The 27317-nt window shown below is 46.5% G+C and overlaps 1 protein-coding gene across 20 annotated transcripts in view; it reads right to left on the reverse strand.

The window, feature by feature from the left end:
* Positions 1-27317, reverse strand: part of ERI3 (ERI1 exoribonuclease family member 3) — a 134835-nt gene that overhangs the window by 78234 nt on the left and 29284 nt on the right. For all 20 annotated transcript variants that reach the window (XR_013519991.1, XR_013519990.1, XR_004726815.3 and 17 more), the window contains 3 exons: positions 20332-20448; positions 13926-13985; positions 9238-9329 (listed from right to left, as the gene is read on the reverse strand). Coding sequence is in view for 17 of the 20 variants with exons in the window: in XM_017974646.4 (XP_017830135.3) it covers positions 9238-9329; positions 13926-13985; positions 20332-20448 (269 nt within the window). In the remaining 3 variants the exon portion in view is untranslated. The remainder of the gene's footprint in view (positions 1-9237; positions 9330-13925; positions 13986-20331; positions 20449-27317) is intronic.

Below are 27317 nucleotides of genomic sequence, written 5' to 3' on the forward strand. Positions count from 1 at the left end.
GTGGCTAGGATTACAGGCATGTGCCACCACACCAGGTTAATTTTTTTATTTTATTTTTTTAATAGAGATGGGCCCTTGCTACCCCAGGCTGGTCTCAAACTCCCAACTTCAAACAATCCTCCTGCTTCAGCCTCCCAAAGCATTGGGATTCAAGGTGTGGGCCACTGTGCCAGGCATCATTTTTTTTTTTTTTTTGAGATGGAGTTTTGCTCTTGTTACCCAGGCTGGAGTGCAATAGCGCACTCTTGGCTTATCACAACCTCCGCCTCCTGGGTTCAGGCAATTCTCCTGCCTCGGCCTCCTGAGTAGCTGGAATTACAGGCACGTGCCACTATGCCCAGCTAATTTTTTTTTGTATTTTTACTAGAGACGGGGTTTCACCATGTTGACCAGGATGGTCTTGATCTCTTGACCTCGTGATCCACCCGCCTTGGCCTCCCATAGCGCTGGGATTACAGGCTTGAGCCACCGCGCCCGGCCAAGGCATCAATTTTTTTAAAGAACCAAAAACAAGCTGATGCTTGAAAAGTGTTTTTAAAAAACACAGATCTAAACAATAGCTTATGCAAAGGAAAATATTTTCCAGGAGCACCAGTGGTTCCATCTTGGAGCTTGGGAAAAAAGGTCCTCCAGCCTTCACTATCTATCTGACAAAGGTCAGAAAGGCCCAAGCAAATGGCAAAGGCCTATGAAGGTGAAAAATGTTCAAAATACAAGAGTATAGCATGGATCCCACACCTAGGAGGTTGTGGCCTGGTGGGAGGCTGCATGGAGCCTCTATTCCATGCCAGGTGAGCTACAGGAAAGCAAAGATAGGTCATACAGTTCCAGCCAGGTGCCCATCTGAAGCCATCTGAAGCAGCCTGTCTGTTGGATTCTGCCACAGAGCATAGAACCGGACTTCCAAAGATTGCCCTGAAGAGCCACCAACATAGGATCTAATTTGTCTTCCTAACAAGCCAGGCAGAGACTGGCTGAGTTAGCCCAACTCTGGGCTAAGGTGAAAATCTCAGAACACACAGCCCCCCTCCAGCCAGCAAGGAGGAGGTGATAAGACCCTCGTCCATGGTCAAGGGGAGAGCCTCATATCAAATCCAGGGCCAGAACCAAGGCAGCAACACTTGCTTCTGGACCAGTTAAGCAGTAAAGAACCACTCAGTTACCAATTCAGGCCAAAGCATGGGGCTCCTACTGCTTTGAACATCTTGAAGCCTGATCAGTCATTAAGCAAGTATCTTTATCTTTTATCAGGGTTTTCACTGAGCAGAATTTCCATTCCAGCGGTTCCTATAATCACAATGATTTAGACCCTCTGACATCTTCCTAGTGAGGAAATGAGGTTGCCACTGGGGTTCCACCCTACAGCCTAGAAGTGCCCAGAAAGTGGAACCCCAGAGGGCCTGTCTGCCACAGGGACATGTGCAGGAGGGGCTTTCATGTTTGTGAGTAGGTTAGCCCCAGGGGCATCAGGCAGAGGGGGAGCACCCCTCGCTCCTCCAAGCCCAAGAACTCTCAGCCCAAGGAGCTGTCAGGCTAACGAGGCTACCCCACCACCACTCCATCTAAGCGTGGCAGCCTGCGCCGCACGACTGGCTTCAGGTGGCTCTTCTTTAATTAATGGCATCCCGGGCTCTGCAGGGAGCTTCACCCCACAATGAATGGCCCTCTCTCATTAGAGGCAAGCCTGCCATGATGTATTCAGGGTGAGGGCCAGGATTCATTTCCCTGTCTGTGGGTTGGGGATGGGAGGGAGGGGAGAGGCAGCAGGGAGAGATTTATATCGAGTGACTTGGATTAGCTGCAGCTGAAACATGACCCCATCAACTCACGCTGCCTTCTTGGGGCTAACCCGGTGCACCTCTGCTGACGAGAGGGCTCTAGGGAAACTGAAGGGAGGGCAGAAGGTCTGGTTCCCATTCTCTCTGAACTCAGACTACAACTCTAAGACCTGGAATTCCTATACAACTTTCAGAACCTCCTCCCGCTGCTCCCACAGTGCACAGGAAGCCTGGGCTGATTCTGAACCGACCTTACCCATCAAGAGACTTTGCATGGCCAGGAAGCTGACCCACTGCCCTCATGTCTACAGGACTAACACCCTGACTACGGCTCTTCTGTTTTTGTGGCAAGCAATACCCTCATTCCTTACCTCAGAGAAGGAGGCCACGACATAGTATGCACCCATAACTGCTGTCTGGATAGGACCCAAATATTCTCCCACAGGGCATCTCAGACCTCAGGCCACCCCACACTAGGGAAAAGCCTCCAGGCATCCATCTGACACAAAAACATGCCATCAGCCATCACTTCACTACGACAATCCATTACACTGAACCCCACCTCCAGGGTGGGGAGGTTCTGGGCACACTATTCTCCTTCCCTCCACTGCCCTCACACAACCACTCCAGTGGCTGAGCAAGGGGAACTGGGGTCTTCTAGACAAAAAGAAAAATTTGGGCCTTTGGCTATCCAAGTTTCCAATGTACTTCTCACAGAGTTGGAAAGAAGGTCACCCTGCACTCTGCTAGCCACATAGGTGGTTATAAGCCTAGGAGCTAGGTTGATTCAAGCTGGTAGCGAACAGCACACAGCCCTACAAATTCCTCTTGCAAATATCACTAAACTTAACTTTCAACTTTGCTTGTGCTTGGGAGAAAAATACTTCAGAATCTGCCCTCCTTCCATTCTCAGCCCCCTTAGAATGCCCAATTCACTAAGAGAGCTGGAGGGTGGGCTTTCCCCTGTTCCTGTCAGCCAATCACAAGGCTGCCTGGCAGGCCTGCTGTGTCCCTAGGAAGGTCAGACAATGCCTATCATCTGCATGCATTCATTCCATGTCATCCATGCTTCTTCCTGGCCCTTTCGGAGGAGCATTCATATCTCTTTCCTTACCTACTCAGAAAGAGATGTAGCTCAGTTCCGCTTTGCTAAGCCCTATTTGGCAATATGTCTAAACACATGCAAACTTAATTAGTTCAGGAGGGGAGCCCAAGCGCTTGCAATGACAGATAAAAGTAATGGGAAATGAGACAAGTCAGGACTGGCAGGGAGTTCTTACTCAAGCCCCTTCCCCCAGCAGGCTGGTAATCAAAGGTGATGCTGTTCAGTGCTGGTACCAACTGGCTCACCTGTGGGCAAGAGGCAAGGCTCTTGTGAGCCTAGTGACACGGTGCGATGCCCCATGTGCTTCCAAACATAAATACAGGATAGAGGTGTCCCAAGTGGGATGCTGGCTGGGGTTTCCTTAAAACAGACCTGAAGATTCATTCATTTGTAACCCTGCAAAGAGGCTCTCAGGCAGCCCCAAACCATCCCCACCACATCTCCTGGCCAATGGGGCTCCAATATCAAATGAACATAACAGTTCACACCTCTACCAATACCAAACAAGGAACCAGTAGCCTAGGGTGTCAGAAAACATCCTGAGGCTATGCCACTCAGTGCGAACAAAGGAGAGGAGGAGGGGCGTCCCCATTGCATCACCAAGCCACAGCCCATGGAGTACGGTTAGACAGGACGGTGGTTAAACACATGGTTCTGGAGTCAGAATGCCCAGGTTCAAATCCCTGCCCTGCCACTAAAAGTTTATGTGCCCTTGACAAATTATTTACCTCTCTAGGCCCCAGTTTCCTCATTTGTTAAAAAAGGGTTGTAAAATGAACTTATTTCACAGAACTGTGGTAAGGACTAAACAATATCATATGTGTGAACAGGCTCCTGGTATGTAGTAAGTGCTCAGTAAACACTGTCTATCTTTATTCTCTGTTGTTTACTTTTCCAGGAAGAGAAAGCATTTTGCATTGCTTTTGGGACCAAGCTCCTCCTCCCTGGCCTAGGCCTGCGGGCTGTCTCACCCAGTACCCACCATGGAGGGCCCAACACACAGTGGCAGTGGGGAAACTCAGGGCTTCCTGACATTAGCAGCATAGTTCTCTAACTCTTCACATTCAGGCTGGTGTAGCAAGGCCCAAGAATTCCTCCTCTGGTCCATTTGTCCTGTACACTGGCAACGAATGCTTCCTGAATCTACCTACTAACAGTCCTCTGTCGTTCTTCCTGAGCAGAGATTATACAGGACCACTCCATTACTCAGTTGACACTTATTCAACAATTATTTCTTGAACAACTACATGTCAAGCCTTGTCCTTGTCCTAGGGTTACAACAGTGCTCATAATCTAGTGAGACAGACAAGCAGAGGCAGCCACAGCACCATTTTATGTATTAATATGTAGATGTGCTCCAGGAACACAAAGGAAGGCACCTAGAGAAAGAAGGATCGCTAGGAACTGGCCAGCTCATCCATGTGACTGGTGAGGAGGAATCCAGGACTTGCACAGAGAGTATTGAGAGGTGAGGCTAAAGATGTAAGCAAGAACCTTGAAAGTCTCAAAAAACAGTGTAGTCTTCACCCTTGAGGGCAAGGGCAAACCTTGAAGGGTGTTAAGCAGAAGCATGACATAATCTGCTGCAATTAGGAGAATGGAATAGAAGCAGCAAAACTGGAGTCAAAGAGACTAGTTAGAAGGCTTTTGTAGTAATCCAAGAAGAATATAATCATCTTGACTAGGACAGGACAGTAGGGATGGGAAGAAAGGAGTACATCTGAGAAACCTCTGGGAGGCAGAGTCAACAGGATCTGGCAATTAATTGGTATGGTTCGAGAAGGGATGATTCTCGGATTTCCAACAGAACAACTCAGTAGATGGTGCCAGTCATTATTCGAGGGAATGCTGGAGGGCAGGGTGTGAGGAAAACAATAACATCTGAGCTTGAAGGGGCCTGTGGACATCTAGGTGGAGATGTAGAGTAGGTAGCTAGATATGCAGGTGTGGTGTTTAGGTGGCAGATGAAATTGATTTCTTTTCTCCACTTGGAGAAAAAGATTAGAAGAAATCAGCATACAGAGGATAGTTGAAGCTACAGCAAAAGATGAGATCACTCTGGTAGGTGTGAATGTGCAGAATAAACAGAAAAAACAACCAGGATAGAGAACAAAAAAGCACCACTGTTTAAGAAACATCAACAGGAAAAAAAGAAGGAAAGAAGTATTCACATCTCCACAAGTGACTGAGGAGGAGAAGTCAGAGAAACAGAAGACATAACAAAAGTAAAAGGATTTCAAGGAGGATGAAGTAGTCAACTCTGTTGAGCAATGCCAAGAGCACCCAGCCCGACCCAGAGCCAGCATGTCACTAGGCCACCCTTCCAGCCATCTTCCACACACCCACAGGACGGTCACTACCCCACAGTGCTCGCCCAGGTGTGTGGTTCCATCATGGCACCTTTCACTCCAGATAACAGCAGTCTCTTCAGTGGTCCTGACTGCTTGACAGCAGCCTCAAGGGAACCTCGGTAGCCCCTGCTGAGTGCATGCTCCCCATCTCCAACAGTGATAATGTAATCTGGGCAAGTATCTTTCCATCTCCAGACCTCCTAAAACCTGAAGTGAACTCCAGGTCCACACCTGCAAAGCACAGTCAGAATGTAGTATGCATACCCCAGCAAGAGGACAGGAGAAAAACAAGAAAGACAAATGCCAGCATTTATGTGTTCAACCTCCCTCCTCCCTCCAGGGGGAGGAAAACTTCCTGCTCCAAAACTGAGGCTGTTCCTAGACGAGAGTCCTCTTACCAGACTCTGGGCAGGCCCCCGGCCCCTATTCCACCAGAGAATAGCATCAGATTCTCCTGACCCTCTCTAAGGGGCCTCTTCTCAGACTTCCAGTAAGGGTCAGGGCCTCCCTCAGGCCAGCACTTTCCCTCTTCCCAATCTTCTTTCTTCTCAGACTCACAGCCTACTAGGAAAGCCTCTATTCTAGCTTCTCAGCCATGCTGTGCTATTTGGCTGGTGAACCTGGATCTTCAAGCTACAGGCTAAAATCTAAGTTTTTCAAGTGGGTGCCTGCACAGGTGTCCCTCCTCAGTCTACACCAGGGATACCCCCGCCACCATACCAAAGATGGAGCCCCTTGAAAGAGGCACTTCCTACCTGGGTAAGCAGAGAAACTACACTAAAACCTATGGGGAGCTTTAAGAAACAGCAAGCAAGGTGAAAGAAAAAGCAGGGCAGGTAGGGAAGGCAAGTTGACCAAGAGCCAGACCCACAATAAGTGTTGTTTCTTGAAAAACTTGAGAGGTAAAATTAAATCCACACTCACTAAATAAAAACTCGGCTTAGCAGGATCTGTGACTATGGCATCAAAGCCCATGTAAAACGTGGAGAATCAACTCATCTGGCTTTGACAAAAGATGGACATAAAATGATTTGTCAGGATGGGAGCAGATTTCTTTTCTCCAGTGGGATTTCTGCTGCCACTTCAGTTCCCATTTCTCAGTGCCTCACTAATCAGCCCCTTTCCAACAAAAGTGATGTGAAGCTGGCTGGGGGGAGAAGGGGAGCAGGAGGTAAGGACAGCAATGAGAAGGAGCCATAGCTTCCAGAAACTAGAGTGTAAATGAAAATGTTTGCTGAATTCCTTAGACTTAGTTAAATCTGAAAATGGATGTCAAAATAAGAAGTAAGCCACAGACTAACAAGTTGTGAGTGTCAATTTACCACCACCCTTGTCAGGCTCATCTGCAGCCTTTACCGGGCACATAAAAAGGTGACGGCTCTGACGAGAGCCATCTGACGAGCCTCTGCCGAGAGGTTCCAGGAACACCGATTAGCTGTGCGCTGTCACGCAGCACTACTTAGGTTTCCTCTCCGGCTGTTTTTATTTTGTTACACATTTAATTAAGAGCCTTCCCAGCAGTTATGCAGAGACCTGCTTATAAGAGGCAGCCACAGAGCTCCCTCCCCCAAGCCCTGCCACCTGCTTCCTTTCTGCACACCCTTTTCTGAAGCTTCACCAGCCTTCCCAGTCCAAACCCAAACCAGCCCACAAAGTCTGCCCTACCCATCTCTTTTGGAAACTAAGTGGTCTTAGAATTCAATTCTGTCTAGCTACATGTCTTTAGCTCTCTTAGCCACAGGGGGTTTTGGTTTGTTTCATCTACAAAAGAAAGACAATACCACCACCCACCAGAGATGGTAGTCAAGAGGTGTGGATATGGTAAGGTATGCACTCATTAAAACTTGGCTTCTGCCGGGCGCAGTGGCTCATGCCTGTAATCCCAGCACCTTGGGAGGCCAAGGCAGGCGGATCATGAGGTCAAGAGATTGAGACCATCCTGGCCAACATGGTGAAACCCCATCTCTACTGAAAAAAAAAAAAAAAAAAATTAGCTGGGCACAGTGGCACACGTGCCTGTAGTCCCAGCTACTTGGGAGGCTGAGGCAGCAGCACTGCTTGAACCCGGAAGGTAGAGGTTGCAGTGAGCCCAGCTCACGCCACTGCACTCCAGCTTGGTGCCTGGCAACAGAGCAAGACTCTGTCTCAAAAAGAAAAAAAAAAAACTTGGCTTCCTTTCATATATGCTTGAGTTCCACAACCCAGCAGAGCAATCTCCTGAGTCACCAATACCTGTTCAGGGCCCACTGTGCTACAGAACAGGCCAGTCCCAAAGAAGACAGCATCCTCTGAAATTCCCTCTCCATTTCATGGGGAGACCAACTCCAAGCTTATATAGTCTCCAACCTCGTGCACAGGAAAGTTTTCTTATATACATATATGTACACATCGTGCATAGTTAAAGTAGAAGATTCTGAAATGTGTGTGTTTGGAAGGTGAAGATGGCAAAGAGAGAAAAATACTGGACGAATGGGAGTCCTGGTGAGGCTACCTGGAGGAAGCAGACCTCTGGACTGGGTCAAAGGGCCTTCCTCTTGGGCCATACGAACCCCAGAATTCTGGGAATCAGCCTGAAATTGGCCCCACCTTGAAGAGCTTCTCCTGGGCTACAGAGCTCCACATTAGGTCCCTTCCTCACTTTAAGGACTCAAAGCTGCCCAGGACCCCATTAATAAGAACAAGAGCCTTCTTTCCTCCTCTCCTTCTCCATGAACTCCTCCTCTGATTCATATTTCCTTCTAGTCCCAGCCTGTATAATTTCCCTGACAGAGGTGTCATATGGGAATATGGAGACCCTCTGGAGTAAACCAAGAGGGGTATAGTCAATGTGTGTACACACGGGTGTGGGAGATGAGGTTTGTGTGTGCTCATGTGATTTGGGGCCTTTTGTTCCTCCTGTCTCACCTGGAAAGTTGGAGTCCAATAGCGGGCTTGACACCCACCTGGGTATATAACATCACCTCAATGCCTGGCATCCAAAAGGCTTACAAAGGGTCTTGTTGAGAAGATGACATCTGATGTGGTAGAGAACGTTACTCCAGAGCTACTATACTATAGCCCTCACCAACATCCCACTTTATGCTCAAAAGTTCACACACACACACACACACACACACACACACACACACACACAGTGAGAGAATACTTGCTGCTACCTTCAGTCACAACGAACACAGACGTAATCGATTCCATGACTCCTCAGCAAACAGTGCCCCCACCACCTCCATCCCATTTCAGTTCCCTGGGGGCCATCTGAAGCCATGTATCCAATAGGGCAAACAAATGCACAAGTGTCAACCCAGCAAAGAAACCGGTTCTGCCTTCCGTAACTGGGACAGGATCAGGAGACAAAGGTAAAAAAGTAGTGGGGACAAAGGAGGAAAGAGGAGGTTGGTAACTTGGGCAGCTTCCTGGAAGTAGCCCTCTCTTATCCCACCACTGGGATCCTGGTTGGATCACCAGGGTCTTGCAGGCCAGATAAAGGGGCAGCATAGTATAATAGTTAAGAGCAAGGACCTGAGTTTGAATCCTGGCTCTGTGTGTCCTTTGGTAAATTACTTAACCTTTCTGTGCCTTTATTTTCTCAGCTATAAAATAGGAAAAATAATAATGCCTACTTTATATGGTTGATAAATAAGTTACTGTATTTCATTACATAATAAACACTGTATTTGGCTTCAACTTTTTTTTTTTCAAGATGCTCTTTTACCTCCTCCCTTCCAAGGTAATAACATACAACCCCACAATTGGAAGGGCTGTCGTGAGCAGTGAGACCTGGCAAAGGCAGGAAGACCCCAACCGTCCAGGCAGTCCCTTGACTTGCACACACACTGCTCCAGAGAGGCAGAAGGCAGGGCTCCCAATCCTCTTCTATCCCTGGTAGCCTCAAAGACTTGAAGAATCCCTCACCCAGCTGACTTGTAGACATTTAAGGCTCTAGCAGGCAAGACCTGGTCCTACAGATTCCAAGTCCTGACAGCAAAGTAGCCCTTCTCATACTCACATGACTTTTAAGTCCCAGTCTCCACAGGTGACAAAAATTGACTTGACGTTTGGATCTAAGAGGCCTTCCTTCGCCATCCACTCATCGACCCTCTGAAAAGTACACAAGAACAGATGAGATTTTCCTTTTTTTTTCCTGAGCCTGTGAAGAGCCACAACAGTGAAAGGCAAATAAGCTGCTTGTAATCAGAGCAGGAGAAAATTGTAATCTTATCCAGCCATGGCCCCACTGTGGGCTCTCAGCCTTGGTCAGAACTACAAAAGCACTTGGAAGAGAACCCCTTCAGGAAGATCCTGCAGCCTGAGTGTGTAGCAGGAGGGAGCCCCTACACTTGCCTATTGCCCAGCAGCCTCCCCAGATCCCAGCAGGTCAGTCCAAATACCTTGCTCTGACCTGGCTTCCTCTCATTGGTCCCCTGGCCTAGCACAGACAGGCTGTTGTCCTAGGGCATGAGAACAGGCTAGAAGGAGGCCCCAGGCAGGGGCTTCCACCCACAGCTTCACTCATTCATTTATTCACTTTACCCTTCTACCAAATGTTTATTAACCAAACTTATGAATTTGCTTATTCACCAAATGAAGGTGATGAACATTTTCACCTTCAGAAGAGGCCCCTTCACTGGGCTGGAGCCCCATCCTGACACCTGGGAGAGTGCTGCCTGCTCTAGCTGCTAAAAGTTCAAAAACTGGCCCCCGACTTCGTGTTTCTCTTCTTCGTGGTTGAGGATTCAAATTTAGAAGGATATTTTAAGGCAGAGCTCAATTCCTACACAGGGAGAAACACTGCTCCTAAACACTCTAAACTTTCTTTCCCTTCATCCCTTTGATCAGTTTTATTATTTGCACTCACACTGGAAGTACAAATGCTAAAATCAGTATACAACAAGAGAAATATCATACACAATTCAAGGCCGGGTGTGGTGGCTTAGGCCCGTAATCCTAGCACTTTGGGAGGCCGAGGCAGGCAGATTACTTGAGGCCAGGAGTTTGAAACCAGCCTGACCAACATGGCAAAACCCTGTGTCTACTAAAAATACAAAAATTAGCTGGGTGTGGTGCTGTACACCTGTAATCCCAGCTACTTGGGAGGCTGAGGCAACAAGAATTGCTTGAGCCCAGGAGGTGGAGGTTGCAGTGAGCTGAGATCACACCACTGCACTCCAGCCTGGGCAACAGAGCGAGACTCTGTAAAAAATAAAAAAATAATAAATGAAAAGAATTCATGAAGCATTGGCTATTTTTCAGAAGGTCCCAGGCACAAAGAGGTAGTGCAACAGATCACATCACTGCTTCTACCCACGCAAGAGGATTATTTTTTAAGGCTATCTCACATAGTCGTTAAAAATGCAGGATTGGAAGCCAGATACACCTGGATTCCAACCCTTGGCTATTCCATATCCTGGCTGTGTCACTGAGGGAGAGTTATTTAAAAGTCATGTAACCTCTGTGAACCTCAGTTTCCTTCATCTATAAAACTTTACACAGAGTTGTTCTGAGAATTAAATGTGATAATGTTGAAAGTACCTACCACAAAACAGGCAGTAGGCTGAGAAGGGGAGAAAGGCAGATCATCATAATACAAGATGCAGCAATGGACCCGTGGCAATGCTACAGGACCAAGAAGAGGAAGTGGCTAGCCCTACCTTTTACAGGGAAAGGAGTCAGAAAAGGCTTCACAAAGAAGATAGTTGAACTAGGAACCTGACATGGTGGAACATAGAAAAGGATACTACAGGCAGAGACAAAGGTACATGCACAATAATTTTGTATTTGAAGCAATTATCTGTTTAACATCTGGTTCCTTGCGACTATAAGCACCATGAAAACTCTGTCTCACTCACTGCCTTAATTTCTCACCCATCACAGGATCTACTCAAGAGATATTTGCTGACTGACTGAAAACATGAGTAGGTAAAAGTTTAGGGTGACTGAAGTCCACAGTATATAGAAAGGAAGGACAGAGACTGGAAAACTAGGTTAGGCCAGACTGTGAAGGGCCTCATGTGCTCAGCAGGTGATAGAGAGCCCATGGATATCTTTAAGTATCTTAAGTAAGATTACTTCTAGCAGGTATAGGCTGGCTCCCTGGATACCTCTGAGATGCTAGAGGCCTGGCCCATGCTAAAGTCACCCCTGACTAAGTAAGGCCAAGGATCCTACCTAGTTCCATGGCTACGTCAGTCCTACCAACCAGAATGTCAGAGCTGCTCCCGGTGCCAGACAATGCAGACCATGTAGTCTCTAAACCCTCTTTACAGAGAATCCTCCTCAGCCAAAGAATCTTCCCAAAAGGTAAATTCTGGATCATCCACTGCTGAATGGTCTATCTCCTCAGTTACTTTGGCCCAGCTCCTTGCATGTATGTGCACGCATGCACACACCCACATACACGTGAATCCCTTCCCCTGGGTCACCTAAGAAAAGAGGTAAGGTGAAACTGGGGCTCCATAAATCAGCATAACGTCTCCCCCAGCTCACTGCTTTATATCTCCAAGTTAAGAGCCCCACATACTAGAGGGGCTCCCCAGTGCCCTAACTCCTGTGAAAGAGTAAGACACAACAGGACTGTCAGGAGGACACACTCAGCAAAACTGGGCCCTTATCATGAAAAGCACTCAACACTCACTAGGGTCCCTGGAAGCTTAGGACTTAGCAGCTATTTAGTGAGCATCTTTTACTATGAGCCTGTCCAGGGAAGGGATACTACATTTTGAATCAGGCCTGTCCTTTTCCTTTCCTTCTCTGCTTGAATGAATAAGGGTTGGAGGAACCACCAACACCTCAATCAGCTGGGCCAGCCATCCCAGTTACTGAAGTTCTAGTGGGGTCCAGGCTGAGCTCTACTTAGAACAAATCAATAGGGTAAACATCTAGCTGACTGCCTGCTAAGGGTCTTGGTTGGGACAAGAAACAAGCTATTTAGCTCTAGAACCAACTCAGGACTAATGAGATGAAGCAGAGCCTGGTCTGGTCTCCTAGTGCTGCCAGAAACTCTCTATTCAGGCTGATACCAGGAATCTTCCCTCCTTACCCACAAAGTATGTAGCAGTAGCAGAAAGTAGCTTCCTGGGTGAGACTCAGAATTCTGTGAATGCCCTGCTTCAGGGCTGGCCTAGGGTTAACAGGGTGTTGCCTCCTGAAGACAACATCTCCTCCTCAACTAGGGTCATTGAGAAAAAAACCCATAACCTCAACAGTCCTAGTTTGGTGCTGGCCCAGAGCAAGTATCTTCTTCCAGGATCCCAGCTACATATGTTCCGGGAAGAAGCTGCCTATCTTCAGGCATCCCTCAGGAGCCAGGCCCTGGCTGGGGATGATGGCTGGGACAGAGAAAACAACGAGTTCCTTCTGTCTCTTTGAGTCTGGTTTATCGGGGACAGTCCATGCTAAGGAGCTCCCTTGGTCACAGGAATGAGCCTCTTCAAAAAAAGGAGGTCAGTATAGCTGGGAAGCTTCTCAGAGCTCATGTTCTCTTCTCCCAATCTACTACAGGTGCCCAAACCTGACCCCCGCAACCAGACTGGTCACAAAGCCTGGGTTCCCACACTCCCAGGAAGAAGAAATACACTCTGCCACTAAGGTGAGTCTAAACTTGCCTCTCTGACCCTGGCTCCTTCCTTGGGAGCCCCACAAAATTCAATCTGCATCTCTCTCCTCTGTGGGACAGGATCTCTTGGCTAAAGAAAGATATCTTGCCCTGCTCCCTGCCACCATACTACTTCCTCTAGGCTGCACACCTCCAGTGCAGATGTGCCCTGCTATTCCTGCAGATACTCTGCTTTCTCCTATATTTCGATAAGGTTTGAGCTTTGGCTTTATTGGTCTTCAAAATAAATAAAGAACCTAATGAGATCCACAGGCTTTTTCTCTTCTCCCCTCCCCCTATAAAGAAAGAAATGGGAGGGGGACCTTCTCCCCCTGTGAAAACCTCCAGGCCAGAGGAGGGTGGAAGACAGGCTAAGACCAAGCACTGCCCTTCCTTATTCCCTTGGGCCACAGCGCAAGAAGCAGCATCTTAACCTTTTCTAGCTCCCTGAGGAGAACATCCTAGAAGTGTGGTCTCTGCCAAGGGTTTTAAAGTCTTTAATTTGATTTCCCTCACACAGGCAATTGTTGTAATTATTCTGATTAGGAATCATTACCCAGTGCAGCCTCTGTACCCAACAGGCACAATGCATCCAGCGGCAAGCTGCAGTGGGGCAGGCAGGCCCAGCCACAGCTCCTGGAGGAGCTCACAGCAAACAAAAGCCATCAATGGGGAGTTCTGGGTGAGTTAATGAAGTGCTCACATGCCACAAGAAGCCAACACTAAAGCTAAACAAAAACACCTCCAGTTCCCAGGGCCAGTCTCACCGTGCCACAGCCCAGCTCCGCTACTCCCCAGCCCACCCAGTGTAGGCTACCCTAGAGCCAGCCAGCACAGGGCCATAGGCCAGGAAGGGGTGGGGGCCCCTCTGCCTGACTCCTGGCAGCACTGGGACATCTTGTCAGAAACCCTGACGGGAACAGCTGGAGATGACAGATCAATGGTTCAATACTCTCAACAGCATGTCACTGATGTGACAGCAAATGTTATTCTAATCAAGCCATAATCATAGTCAAATTACACGGCTACGTTCTCAGGAGGGGAGGGAGAGAAAGGCAGCAGGAAGGGGTCAGAGGTCAGAAATTAAAGGTCACTCAACCTACCTCCAGCACTTGCTGCAGGCTTGGCTGACCATCCACCATGGCTTGAATAATCCCGGTGAGCTGAAAGGAAAGAGAAATAGCCAATGGGTAGAAAACCAGGGTGTAGGGACTCAAGGCTAAACTGGACCCTTTCCTTTTTGTTTTTCTCCTGCTGTAAAGGGCTCTGAGCTGGCACTGCTTTAGGTTCAGAACCCAACTAGAAGCCTTGGGAATAAAGTCCCAGGACCCAGGACACAATGTGAGCTGCTCCCATGAAATCTTGCCCTGAGATAGATGTACACATACATATACTGACCACAAGGTGTATTCTCACACCTGCTTCAGCTTTCATTTTGCAAACAAACTGATGTTACATATCTTTTGTATTCAACAGGCTCAATAACTTCCCGCAATTAGTCTCAAATTCAGCTCCTAACTTCACAGAAGTTCTTGTAAAACTTGGGGAGTGCTCACACAGGACAGGCACACTTGGCTTCAAGTCTACACCTTCTGAGCCTCAATGTCCAGCACTGCTCACTGCCACACTCTCCCTAACACCTTCCCTAACATCCATGACGTGCCACAGGCACCTATCCTTCATCCTGCACATGTGGGCCCTCAATATGAACCAACCAAGCAAGAAACAGAGTCACCTTCAACTGGCAGGGAAACTAATACAAAAAGGCCCTATGTTCAGAATATGGCCAGGAGAATTTCTGACTCGGGCCTACACTCCACCTAGGTCAGGACTGGATTCAAACAAGATTGTTGTTTTGCTTTGTTTTGGTTTAGTTTTAAGTAAAAATATCCCTCAGGTACAGACTAGAGACAGATTGCCTACAAGGATCTGAGGGCATGAAGCTCCCATGTCCTGGACATCAACGGGAAATCACCACCCCCAGCATGTCCCTGGCTACTTCCAGAAAGAGCAGTCTCTCAGGCTTGCTTGGAAACTTCTTTTTTTTAAAGTGTGCTGGGGGGGGGGGGAGATTAAACTCCAATTAAACTATAATTACACTTAATGAATTCCAAATACCCAACACACAGAAATCGCTGGTCTAAGAGGTAAGGTTATTTTCTCATGGCGACTTACATGGAATGGTAATATACACATTTTAGGAAAGAAATTTTCATTTTAAGAATGTGAGCTCCTCTAGGTGGGTTTTTCTGTAGTTCATCAAATCATTATTAGGTGGTATTTTAAGGAAGTGTAAGGACATAGCCACTCTATTTTATATTCCAGAAACTGTTTTTATATTAATCTGTATTTTAATTGGGTAACAGCTGCTGCCTACAGACTTCCCATGGTCTAAAAGGAAAATAAATTAGAAAGATTAACTACACTGTTGTTTCGAAAAGCTTTAAGCCACAGCATGCCCACCCGACTGGCACCTCCACACCCTTTCCTTGCTTGGAAGACCAAAGAACTGCCCAGTAGAGGGAGGGCCTGAGTCAAAGTGAAGAAAAGATGGTCTGCTAAGGGCTCGGGGGCTGGGAGTGGGGAAGTGCCCTTGGTCAGCAGCTTCAATGATCTTGGAGTACAAAGGACTCCTCCTTTTATTTAGTAAACAACTATTCATAGACAGCCTACTATGGGCTGGGCTGCATTACAGGAACTAGGGATCTGGCAGTGAAGAAAAATGTGGAAACTTTGCCCTCATGGAATGTGTGTTCTCCACAGCCCCCTCCTAGGCCTAGCCCCAACTAGTACTCAGAGCCTGTATGCCTTCCAGAGCCACAAACTGAGCAGGCAGTTGCCGTATGTTTTGCCTTGGGCATGAAGGGGCCAAAGAGAGTCAGAAAGAGGCTAATTACCAGCCCCAGATTAGTGATAGACACCCACAGACCCACCGCTGCCCGTTCTGGCCCAGCTTCTCTCCTGCTAAGCCTGGGGCTTAGATATATCTTCAAGCTTGGAGATGGGGCTTCGGATCAGGACCATCCTGGAAAAGGGGGACCACAGCTACTCTCACTTCTTAGGAAGCTCTAGGGTTGAAATGTTAGTTTTGTGTCTGGTCTGAGTTTCAGGGGGCAAGATTAGGTCCACTCCTTTCTTTGGCTCCCACCAACGGTCACTCAGATGAGCTGAATGCCAAGGACTTCAAGAAAGTCTCACTCACACAGGAAACCAATGCGCCCTTGCCAAGAACCCTCGGTTCCTGGAGCTTAATAAGGCTTAGGTCAGCACCTATGTAACCCATAAGCACTTGCCCTGGGCCCCAGTAAAATCACTGATGTGGGGCAAGAAAATCACTACACCAAAATGGAAAACCGGGGTGCTGCTCAGGTGTTCTGCTGCAGGATGTCTCACTACAGACTAAGCCCACCTCTCCCACCTGGAGCAGGGGGAATAGAGCTCCATCATCCTGGGGCTTTCACAAACTCCACTCCAGGGCTCAGTGATCCTAGAATCATCAGCCTGGGAGGAGCCTAGTGAGGTCAGCTCCTTTTCTCACCATGTTCCCAGACAACAGCCATTTTCATCTGGGGCCCAGCAAGGCAAGGCTCACAGCTGAGTTCCTCAAGAATTTGCATATAGCCCCCAGAGACACGCTTGAGCAGTTGGCTCAGCTACACAAGCCTTCTCAGGGAAGGCCTCAGGCCCCTATATTAATCCCTCCAAAGATGGACCACCGCTTATCAGCTCTGCCAAGGCACTGGACAAAGAAGGGATTAAATTAAAGTTAGTTCTGGGCTGTGTGTGGTGGCTTTGTCTGCAATCCCAGCACTTTGGGAGACTAAGGCAGGAAGACTGCTTGAGCCCAAGAGTTTGAGAACAGCCTGGGCAACATAGGGAGACCCCATCTTTTTGTTTTTTTTTTTTAAGTGAAAATTAGTTCCTATACCTGATACTAACGACCTATAAGACACCTTTAAGGCTTATACAAGACGCTAGGAAGGAACATGACAATTTTATCAAATTAATACTGGGAAGTTCTATCTTAGGCCTAACTTAAATCCTTCATATTACAGTTTAAGCCATGTCCCACTTGGGTTAATATGTGTTTGTTAAAAGCTTTTACATCCTCACAACAAAAGGTACTAGAGTAAAGCCAAGTATTATTAAGCTGAGAACCAGGGCTCACAGGCTAAACAGAGCTCAGAGACCTTAGCCACTTAAAGCAGGAGAGGTGAGAGGAAGAATTAATGTGTGCTCTGTGGCTCCTTTCATTGAGGGATTACAGATTAACTCCCACTTCTCCAGATTCAGAAACCACAAGCCAAGGGGCTTTTGACCCTGACTGATAACGTGGCTGGTTACTGAGATCCCCTACCCTCACAAGGGCTTTGTCCAGGAGTGAGCTGGCTTCATCATAAACACTAGCAACTCCAGGAAGCAGCCCAGGAAACTCAGTGCCAATAGCATGTCAGCATCCAGCGTTTTCTCCTTTCACAGTTTATCTCCAACACAATCGTATTCTGACACCAAGACAGTTTGTTGATTACATAAGCACTTGTCTCTGGTGTACAATCTGATAATCAGACCCACTCTTTCTCCTCAGAGAAAGAGACCAATAAATCTCACCCTTTATAAGTACAGGTGCAAGACAAAGCCCTTTACTGGCATTTAGCAAAATGAGTATTTCTCTAGTTTTTTTCATGACAACAACAACAAAAAGAAGACATGGTTAGGGACTGTGCAGCAGCCCAGCTGCTAGAGACAGAGATTTGATGAGCTGGAGCAGATTCTAGAAGTCACAGGGAAAGGACTTGGGAAGGAATGAAACACATCCCATCCTATCTGTCAGAACCATGTCTCCAGGCTATCAACTGAAACTAAGAAAGGACCTTAAGAAGTGTACTAACACATTCCTAATATGAAGCAGTAAGAGTCTCTCTGTGTGTGCTAGGGACTCACTCAAAGTGGAATCCTTCTTCCTACTGTACAGCACTGAGCCTGCTTCTCTCCCCACACAAGCATGTGCCCATGTGTGTGCATGTGTCGTATGCATGTGCAGGTGCACGCACGTGCGTGCACACACACACACACAGGCTGGGGTTCTTAAGAACTTCTGGTGCACAAGAGAGAAAATCCTGCCAAAAGAACTACTTAAGTATAATCTGGATGCTTGAGGTTGTTCCTCACTTACTAACAAGAGATTGTCTTTGGTTGGAATGACCTCCACCCCTACCCCCAAAGGCAGCAACTGCCAGGTCGGATGAGGTCTCAGAATGACAGCCCCCATTCTGAGTCTATGCCTCTTAGAGATACAATTCCATCTAGTATGGAGACAGAGCAATAGTTACATGATCTGAGGTTTTCCAACAAGGCTTTACTTACTCAAAATAACAAGTCAGCAGTACAGTGTTTTTAGGGGGAGACAGAAAATAACTCCTTGACAATATTCACTCATTTAAGGAACACATATCAAGTGTTTACTTGGTAGCAGACCCTAATGATAGGACAAAGATGAATCAGGTCTAGTTTCTGCCCTCAAGGAACTTATAGTCTAGTGAAGAGAAAAATAATTATAGCATAAAGTATCTGATCAGTTCTGTGTTGGGGTAAGCACAACTCAATCTGGGGACCAGGGAAAGTGACCCTAAGCAGAATCCTGGAGGTCAAGCAGGAGTTGGCGAGAAGAGCGGGAACCCTGTGCAGGCAAGGACCATCATGTGAAAAGACAGACTGTAAGAGGGCAACCTCTGGGTGAGGGGAGCTAGGTGGGAGATGAAGCAGGGAGATATAAGGCTGGGCAAAATCGGAGGGACAAGATCATGGAGAGTTTTAAGCTCCAGAAACCTAAGACAAAATGGCAGACCCAGTGCCTACAGAACAACCACATTTGCACTTTTAGAACAGGCTTCATAATAAGGATCCCAATCACCACTCCTACTCCCCTCCAAATTATGTATGTGCATCCTTGGGTGAAGCTTTCCAGAATGAAGAAACTGTTCATCAAAGCCTCACAATCCCTCCTCCCATCCCCACAAAAAAGTAGCAGCAGTAGCCTTACTCTAAAAGAAGTCCCTCTTCCGACACTCTCAAAGCATCCACTCCTGCCCAGGGTCCAGCTCCAGCAGAATTCTGTACCATTCCTAAACAGGTAGCAAACTTTTCACAATTTGGGCCTGCCTGTCTATGCAAGGACAAGAGGACATTAGCCTTTCAGGCCAGTGGAGGGCTCAGGAAAATGGCTGGCTAAAGGAAGTCTTTCCTTCCCTTGCTATAAGAAAGGGAATTTCATCATCATTAAAATGGTGATTTTTCAAAAGGGGCAGAAAAGTCAGATTAGCGCCCCCTGGTGGTATAGGTAAATCCCAGGGAAAAGGGGAAAACACAGTAGAGAAAAAGAGAACCAGAACCCAACATCATTATTTGGAATAACAAAAGGCTTAAGAGGCTAGGCACCTTCCCAAATGGATGCCTGCAACAAAAGGCCTACCTGGGTCAGCTGGCAAACACTGGCATCAAATTCAGGAGCAACCTCGAGACCTCAAGTCAGTCTCAGGGCCCATGGAGCCCTCCCACCAGTGTCAGGCAGCCTTGTCCCCAGCCTCCTCACCAAGGAGATTATTTGGGAGATTACAACTTGAGAACCCCTTTCCACCTATTTCATTCACATGTAGAAGATGGGTCTCTAAATGAAGGCACAAAGTCTCTAATGTACCTCAACCCCAGACTCTTAAAAGATTCTCATCACCCCTGTTACTACACATTCTCAACCCGATTGCACCACAACCTGTGGGCCACCACTGAGTGCATTACATGACATGTCACAGGGAAACAGCCACGGAAGGCTTCTTCACAGTCCTGGGAGTCAGAACTTGCAGGGGCTCCTCACCGCTGCCAATAGCTCTTTTGAGCCTCCAGCAAGCATCAAAATCTCAGTTTCACAAGCTGTAAAATGGGATCAATACTAACCTGCTAACAAGGAAGCCAAGTATAGCACCCACCTAGGATAAGGGCATTTCAGCCTTGGCCAGCCAGGCCTTATGCTTTGCTCAGACCACTCTTCTCTTGGTGACAGATGTTCCTCCAACAAACTCAACCTATGCTTCACGCAGGGCTGCTTTACGGGAGGACAGAGTAACAACGCCAGAAAGCTAAGAAGGCCTGCACGTAACCTTGCCTTCCAAGTGGCTGAAATCTTTACTTCTTGACAAGGGGCCCTAAGAGAAATGGAACTAGAAAGAACCTGAACCCCGGAAGTACCATTCTGTTCCTGGTCTCCAAGTACCAGTCACCAAAAAGGGATGCTGGGGAAGCAGAGGTAGACTGAGCCAGTGCTCTCCCTGGGTCCCCAGTCACAACAGTGGCCTGAGTGGAGTGGCAGACTTTACCAAACCTAACTGCTAGGTCTAGTGTGTACTTGCCTTAGGCATTGATAAGCCCCATGCTTTCCCTAAGTGGCCTATATAGAGCACCAATGACTCTAAAATTCCCCTCCCAGCAGCCCTTGCTGCCCAATACCAGGGCCCTTACCTCTGTACAGAAGGGGGTAAGCTGTGGATGGACTACAGGCTGGACATACATGTGAAAGGTAGACTCAATCTCCATGGTCCGGCCATTTAGCTTCAGGATGGGGAACTCAATGATTTCCTGGAGTGCCAAAGATACAGAAAAGGAAAAATAAGTTATTGTAATCGACCATTTCCAACAATAGCTCCAAGTCAAGAAAGAATGAGTGTTTTGGGTTCATTAGCTCCTGCCAGGCCAAACCCAAGAGACTGAGTGAGACAGTGCCAGCACAGTTACAATCCTAACCATCCCACTGCTAATATCCTCATAGGTTCCAGGAACTGGACACAGCTCTCATTCCCATTGTTTCCGGAAACAAGAAGGAAGACAGGGGTGTCATCTTCCCCAGGTTCTCCAACTGGTTCTCTAGCAGAGGCTTGCTCACTTGAGCCCCTAAGAATAGGCCCTTCTTTCTCTTGCCCAGGCCCCTGTCCTGAAATGGGTCTGATCTCTTGCCATATAGACACCCAGCCATTAGACCAGTGCATAGATTACCTTGTATGAAGTTTGAACCGAGCTGGTACGTTTCTTCACTAGTTCTTATTTAAAAAAAAAAAAAAAAAAAGGTAAAAAATAAAGCCAAAAGGGATCCCAAAGAGAAGGAGAAAAGTGAGTAAGAATAATAGACGCTAGCACCTCCCACCTTTCTTTCAGGCAGTACACACTAGCCCTGCACCGCCAGCCCAATCGCTTAGCCAGCCCTTCCCAGTCCACTGAAACATAATGGAAGAGAAGGAGGAGGAGTGACAATTTGTTTGGTGTCTCTAAGATTAATTTGTCTCCGCTATTTAATAGAGATGCACAGCACCAAGCTCCTGGTGTGCAAACAGGCTTGCAGAAGGCTGGCTGTGCAGCACGCCTCATACATCGCTCCTGGGAAGGGAGGAACACAGCAGAGTGGGGAGAGGCCAAGAGAGAGCACATGCATACCAGGGAGAAGAGGGAAAGCAAGGAAAGAGAATAAAAAAAATTATTGCTTTTTAATATTCAAAAACAGTTTGCAAAATTTAATCAAAGCAGAGGAAAAGCTAACATTTTTACCACTTTGACACTTTTATTAGCGCTTTCATAAATTTTTAAAACATGAATGGAATTAGTTTACAACACACACAAAAAAACAACTGCCCTGAAAACATCTGGAGGAGACAAATAGGAAATAATAAAAAATAAATAAATAAAAGCAAAATTCTCTGTGTAAAATTAGCATGTGGAAAGGGCCTCCACTGCAGAAAAAGAAAGGGGGCTCTGCCCATTCAGTGGCCCCAACAGTTAGCTCCAGCAGCACCCCTTCCCCAGGTCCTTCATTCCCGAGAAGACCTTTCCAGTATCATTAAAATCATGGTAAACTGGTTCTCTCCAGAGACAGCCTGGAGAAGCAACACGAAACTGATGACACCTGACGGCACTTAGGAAATGAATGGGTAGGAAAACAGGAGAAATGATCAATCTCCTTGATGTCCCAGGAAAGCCAGGTATCCTCCCCTCAAAGCATACCCACTAATATTGGGCTTGTTTTTAAAGCATCTACTTCAATCCAACACAAAACAGCAGGATTGAAAACCAAATCAAGTCAGTCAGATTTCATGCCAGAGAGATTCAAAGATTCTGGTTGCCTTGTTTTCCGTGGGCTAATCTCCAAAGATGAGGAAGCTGACAGGAGCTTATTCCCAGAAGTAGAAATGGCAAAATGGCTGCTAGGCTGAGGCAGAGGGGAGAGAGGGGAGGCCCAGGCTGCTGCTTAGACCAGGGTGATACCTCTTCTCCCAAGGTGAAGAGAGGGCAACACTCATTTCCCAATTCCCTGGGCCTTCTGTTCCCCATGAACCATTACATACAGAGTAATGGGGCTTTTGGTACTGAATAACAAAACTGAACACACACCAAAAAAAATACACATTGGTCCTCCTACAAAATCCAGTATCCATGATTTCCAAGAGTCAACTCTGAGGTGTGGCCCTGAGTCAGGCCCATCTGACTCCTGATTTTCTGATGGGTCCTTCCTCTCCCCCTAAGTAGAAGAAACCCTTCCCCAACAGAAAGAGCTCTATAGCCTGGTGAGTTTGGCTGCCCTGGTGTCTAAGGAAACAAATATAGCCAGCTTCTCACTAACAACGTTAGCTGGGCCCACAATGAAATTTAACCTGTGACACAACTGTACTTTTCATTTAAACTTTCATTTGGAGAGCAGCAGTGTTTGGAGACCTACAGTTTGTCCTGCTAATAAAGACAAGTGTTGGGACCTTTAAGGATGCCATTCATCTTTGGCTTTTTATTAAATTCAATTTTCTTAAGCCCATGATACATTATGAAATTAGGAGTTGACATTCCTCTGGAAATAAAAATATCTATCAAACATAAATAGAAAAAACCCTCTATTACCAAGAATTTATGGCTTAAAGTTGATCTCTTTCCACTTTTTAACAAGCACATGGTTTGTTTTAGATATCTGAAATGCTATTATAGATCTAGGATTTCATTAGTATTTATTATAAAATAGTATGTGCTTCAGCTTCCACGCTGACCAGCACCAAGTCAGCATCCCCAGCAGACTCTCTGGAAATTTGGCCTTTGGGTTTCCCCATTGCAGCAAATAACAGCAAATACTGCAGCTCAGTATTCAAACTTTCCTGATGCTAGCTTCCTCACCCATAGGGAAATGGGGCCAAATAAGTGCTGAAACTCAGTGCCATGCTCCCAGAGAGGAAGAACAAGCCAGACTCAGATCTATGCAAAAAAAAAAAAAAGAGGAGAGGAGAGGGTAGGCCCCTGAAATTCCTAGAGGGCCCAGACCCAAGGCCCAGGACATACCGGATTGGGCCTATTATAAACATATCTCTGATAATGCCAGCTCATCAGCCAAGCTTTCTCCCCAAGATCAAGAAGAGGTGCTTTCAAGTGTCAGTCTCAAAACACGACTTTGCAGGGGCTGTTCCTCCACAACATAAGGAGCTGTTGGAACAATGAGCCTGCACATCGGAATATTCACTTGAGCCACCAAGGATGTAAAAGAGAAGCTTCTTGGAAAAGACTCTCTGAGAAGTCAGAGCAGCAAGGACCTCACTTAGGTACTACTTCTTACCTTCCCATATTGCCCAGCAATCCCAGAACCTCAAATACTGACCCAAACAACCCAGTAACGGGAGAAGTGCCCTAATCTGTACCAAGTTGGCACAACTCTATAGCCAGGGCACCTGGAGCATGACAAACACTTTGATGATTTTTAGCTGATAATGATCAGAAATGGAACTCCAACACTAGAGTCTGGTGGCATTAATTCCAACACAAAGATTTGTGACCATGTGCCCAAGTGCCAGCCTCTTATGTCCAGTTGCTCAGATAATGAAACTATTATTCCTGACCCTCACCTTTTCTCTCATCCAATTTCATCATTCCCCTAAGAAGAGGTTTATTTTAGAAACAGTTTAGTGTAAAAGTAGCACCAGGAGGGAAGGAAGGGCCAGTTTGTATTTACCAGCCCTCTTTCCCTACCCTAATAACAGCTTTACAATTTTTTGCCTTTGTATGCCATTTGCATCCAATTAAACCACCTGAATGCAAATGGCACATACAAAGGTATGCCTGATATTGTGTAGGATATCAGACAGGGGCTCGAGAAGGACTAGAGATAAGATGTAGTCTCCACTTTGGAGAAGTGCATGGACTATGAGTGAAAAAGAGGCAAACAAATAAAGAACAGTACACTGTGATAAATATCTTAGTGGAGGGACATACACAGTGTTATGTTTTTCCATTTATAAAAGTGTGGTTTCACATATTCCTTTTTTTTTTTTGAGACGGAGTTTCGCTCTTGTTCTCCAGGCTGAAGTGTGGCGCGATCTCAGTTCACTGCAACCTCCACCTCCCAGGTTCAAGCGATTCTCCTGCCTTAGCCTCCTAAGTAGCTGGGATTACAGGCGTGCACCACCATGCCCAGCTAACTTTGTATTTTTAGTAGAGATGGGGTTTCTCTATGTTGGTCAGGCTGGTCTCGAACTCCCGACCTCAGGTGATCTACCTGCCTTGGCCTCCCAAAGTGCTGAGATTACAATTGTGAGCCACTGCACCCAGTCTCACAGACTTTTTTTTTTTTTTTTTTTTGAGATGGAGTTTTGCTCTTGTTACCCAGGCTGGAGTACAATGGCATGATCTCGGCTCACTGCAACCTCCACCTCCTGAGTTCAAGCAATTCTCCTGCCTCAGCCTCCTGAGTAGCTGAGACTACAGGCACGCACCACCATGCACAGCTTATTTTTGTATTTTTAGTAGAGACGGGGTTTCACCTTGTTGACCAGGATGGTCTCGATCTCTTGACCTCATGATCCACCCGCCTCGGCCTCCCGAAGTGCTGGGATTACAGGCGTGAGCCACAGCACCCGGCCACATTTTCTTACTTTACCCCCCTTAATCCTGGAAGATAGGTCACATCATCATCACCATCACCATCACCATCATCAGGTCATAAATCAATACTATTAAGCATCTGCTATTCACCAAGCAGGGACTAGCTGTAGACACAGAGATAATACAATGAAAGGTGGCTCTTCTCTGTGAGATGCTCAAGTCTGGGCAAAGAGTGGAGAGGAGCTGGCCTCCAATGCTCTCCAAGATGCATGGAAAACGCAATCATTTTATTCGTTCCATTTATTATTGTTTACTATGTGGCAGACACTGTGCTAATAGGAATGATTTCATTTAATCCTCCTAACTCATGAGGTGGGAATCATTGCCATCCCTTTTTCACAAATAAAGTAAGGCCCAAAGATGTTAAGTTACTTGCTCACAGTTATACCGCTTGTGAGAGACAGAGCTGGGTCTCCAAAAGTGGAAAATGAGACTGAGACCAAAAAAGAGTAGGACTAGCAGCTTTCAAAATCTGAAGGGTCAAGAAAGATCTGGTTCTTTTAGTCTAAAAGGCTATTTTAAGAGTAATGAATGTGGACTATCCCGGCAGAAAAGTTTTAGAGGTTTACTCCTGAAAAGCCTCCACCATGGCTACAGTAACACAGATGGCACAGATGGCATCAGGGAAGGCAGGAACCATGCGCCTTCAGTGTGATCTCCAGCACCTAATTCCTATGCTGGCACACAAGCTTCACTCTCTCAACTTCTGTAGGGTAAACATACGAAAGGGCTGCTAAGTGGAGGAGACAAGCCAAGGGCCTGGCTGCACCGGAAGACACAGAGTTCTCCACGGAATCAGACAGGAGAAATGATCTGTCTAAGATGTCAAAGAAGGTTAGTGGTACAGCCAGGATTCAAACCAAGACATTTAACAGTTCAAAGCACTTTCTACTAAATCTACTCTCATCTCAAAGTGGTTTTCTCCCTCAAATACTACAAACCACCAAATCCCAGTCCTACCTAGGGCAATCAACTGTCTTGTTGACCAGGACCAAGGGTTTCCTGAAACATGGGACTTTCAATGCTAACATTGAGACATTACATTCAAAAAACTACCTACAGCACTGGGCTATCTGCCAATGGTGGATGAAAACTGGCCATAACTTAACAACTAACAACAAAAGCCTCAGAATTTGGATTTTTCAAATATCCAAGGTTCCAATGTACCTACTGTCTCCCTCAATATTGTCCCTGCAAATCTTTTGTTTGTTTTTGAGGGGAGAGAAGACAGAAATAAAAAAGAAGCACCAAACAAATATTCATCTACCTTTAAAGTGGGTTAGAGCAGAGGTTTTAAACCTAGCTGCTTTCTAACTGCTCAGCTAGGAACCCCCAGTGATTTCCTTCATAAACTGAGGACAAAACTTCAACAGCATAGCATTCCAAATGAAATTTCACATCACCATCAGTAGACTGCAAGAAATAAATGTGTAAGTTGCTTTTGGGGTATTCAAACTCCCTTCAACTAAAGTGTCTGCAGCAACAAAAATGTATTTGAAGACAGAACAACAACAACAAGAGGAGTTAAGCAGAAGGGACTTAGGTTAGATTGTTGGAATTCATCAATATGGGACAGAGGGTTTACAAATTCTTTTTATTGTTTTTTGAGATAGGGTCTTCCTCTGTCGCCCAGGCTGGAGTACGGTAGCACAATCTTGGCTCACTGCAACCTCCGCCTCCCAGGTTCAAGAGATTCTCATGCCTCGGCCTCCCAAGTAGCTGGGATTACCACATCCAGCTAAGTTTTGTGTTTTTACTAAAGACGGGGTTTTACCATGTTGGCCAGGCTGGTCTCAAACTCCTGGCCTCAAGAGATCCATCAGGCTTGGCCTCCCAAAGTGCTGGGATTACAGGCCAGAGCCACTGGATTTAATAGTGTAGCTTTCTAACCCCTTTTTCATAAGCATAGATTCTCCTCTGCCTGAGCTGATGTTTCCATGTCCTATCTGAAATAAAGGAATGAGCAGATCGTTTTTCATGGCTTTCCTCTCTCAATCTAGGAAGAAGGAGCTGGCTTTCCTTCATAACAACTAATCTATTCCTTCAACCCTCTGAAGAAAAATCCAAAAAGTGTGTGTCCCTGCACTAAAAGATCTGATAAAATCTAAAAGCAACACATACCACAAGGTAGAAAATGTAGTCCTTGGCAACATGTGGGTTTTACCCAAATATTTAGTTTTGGATAAAAGTCTCATGCAAAGATGGGCCCTTTCTCCAAGGATCAAGAAGCCTCCTGGCCAGAGGGAAGAGGGGAAGTTGGATGGGAGAAGTGAGGGTTACACTGGGCAATGGGGTATGGTTTGCTTAACAGTTTCTCCCTTGGGGGAAAAAAAAAGACATTTTATGCACAAGGAGCTTATTTCTTAAACAAACACTCGTGGTTTTGATTTACACCACGGTCTGCTCCTAAATAATTTATGGCGGGTTAAATTTATTGCCAAGCCCTGGCTGGCTGCAAATTCAAATTGCCAAATAATTAGATTTTAGGGCAAAGCTTATAAATTACCCGTCGATTTGTCCGGACTTGTTTGTCAGTTGCTTTGTGCTTC

The sequence above is a fragment of the Callithrix jacchus genome, chromosome 7, assembly GCF_049354715.1.
Source record: "Callithrix jacchus isolate 240 chromosome 7, calJac240_pri, whole genome shotgun sequence".
Classification (NCBI taxonomy): Eukaryota; Metazoa; Chordata; class Mammalia; order Primates; family Cebidae; genus Callithrix; species Callithrix jacchus.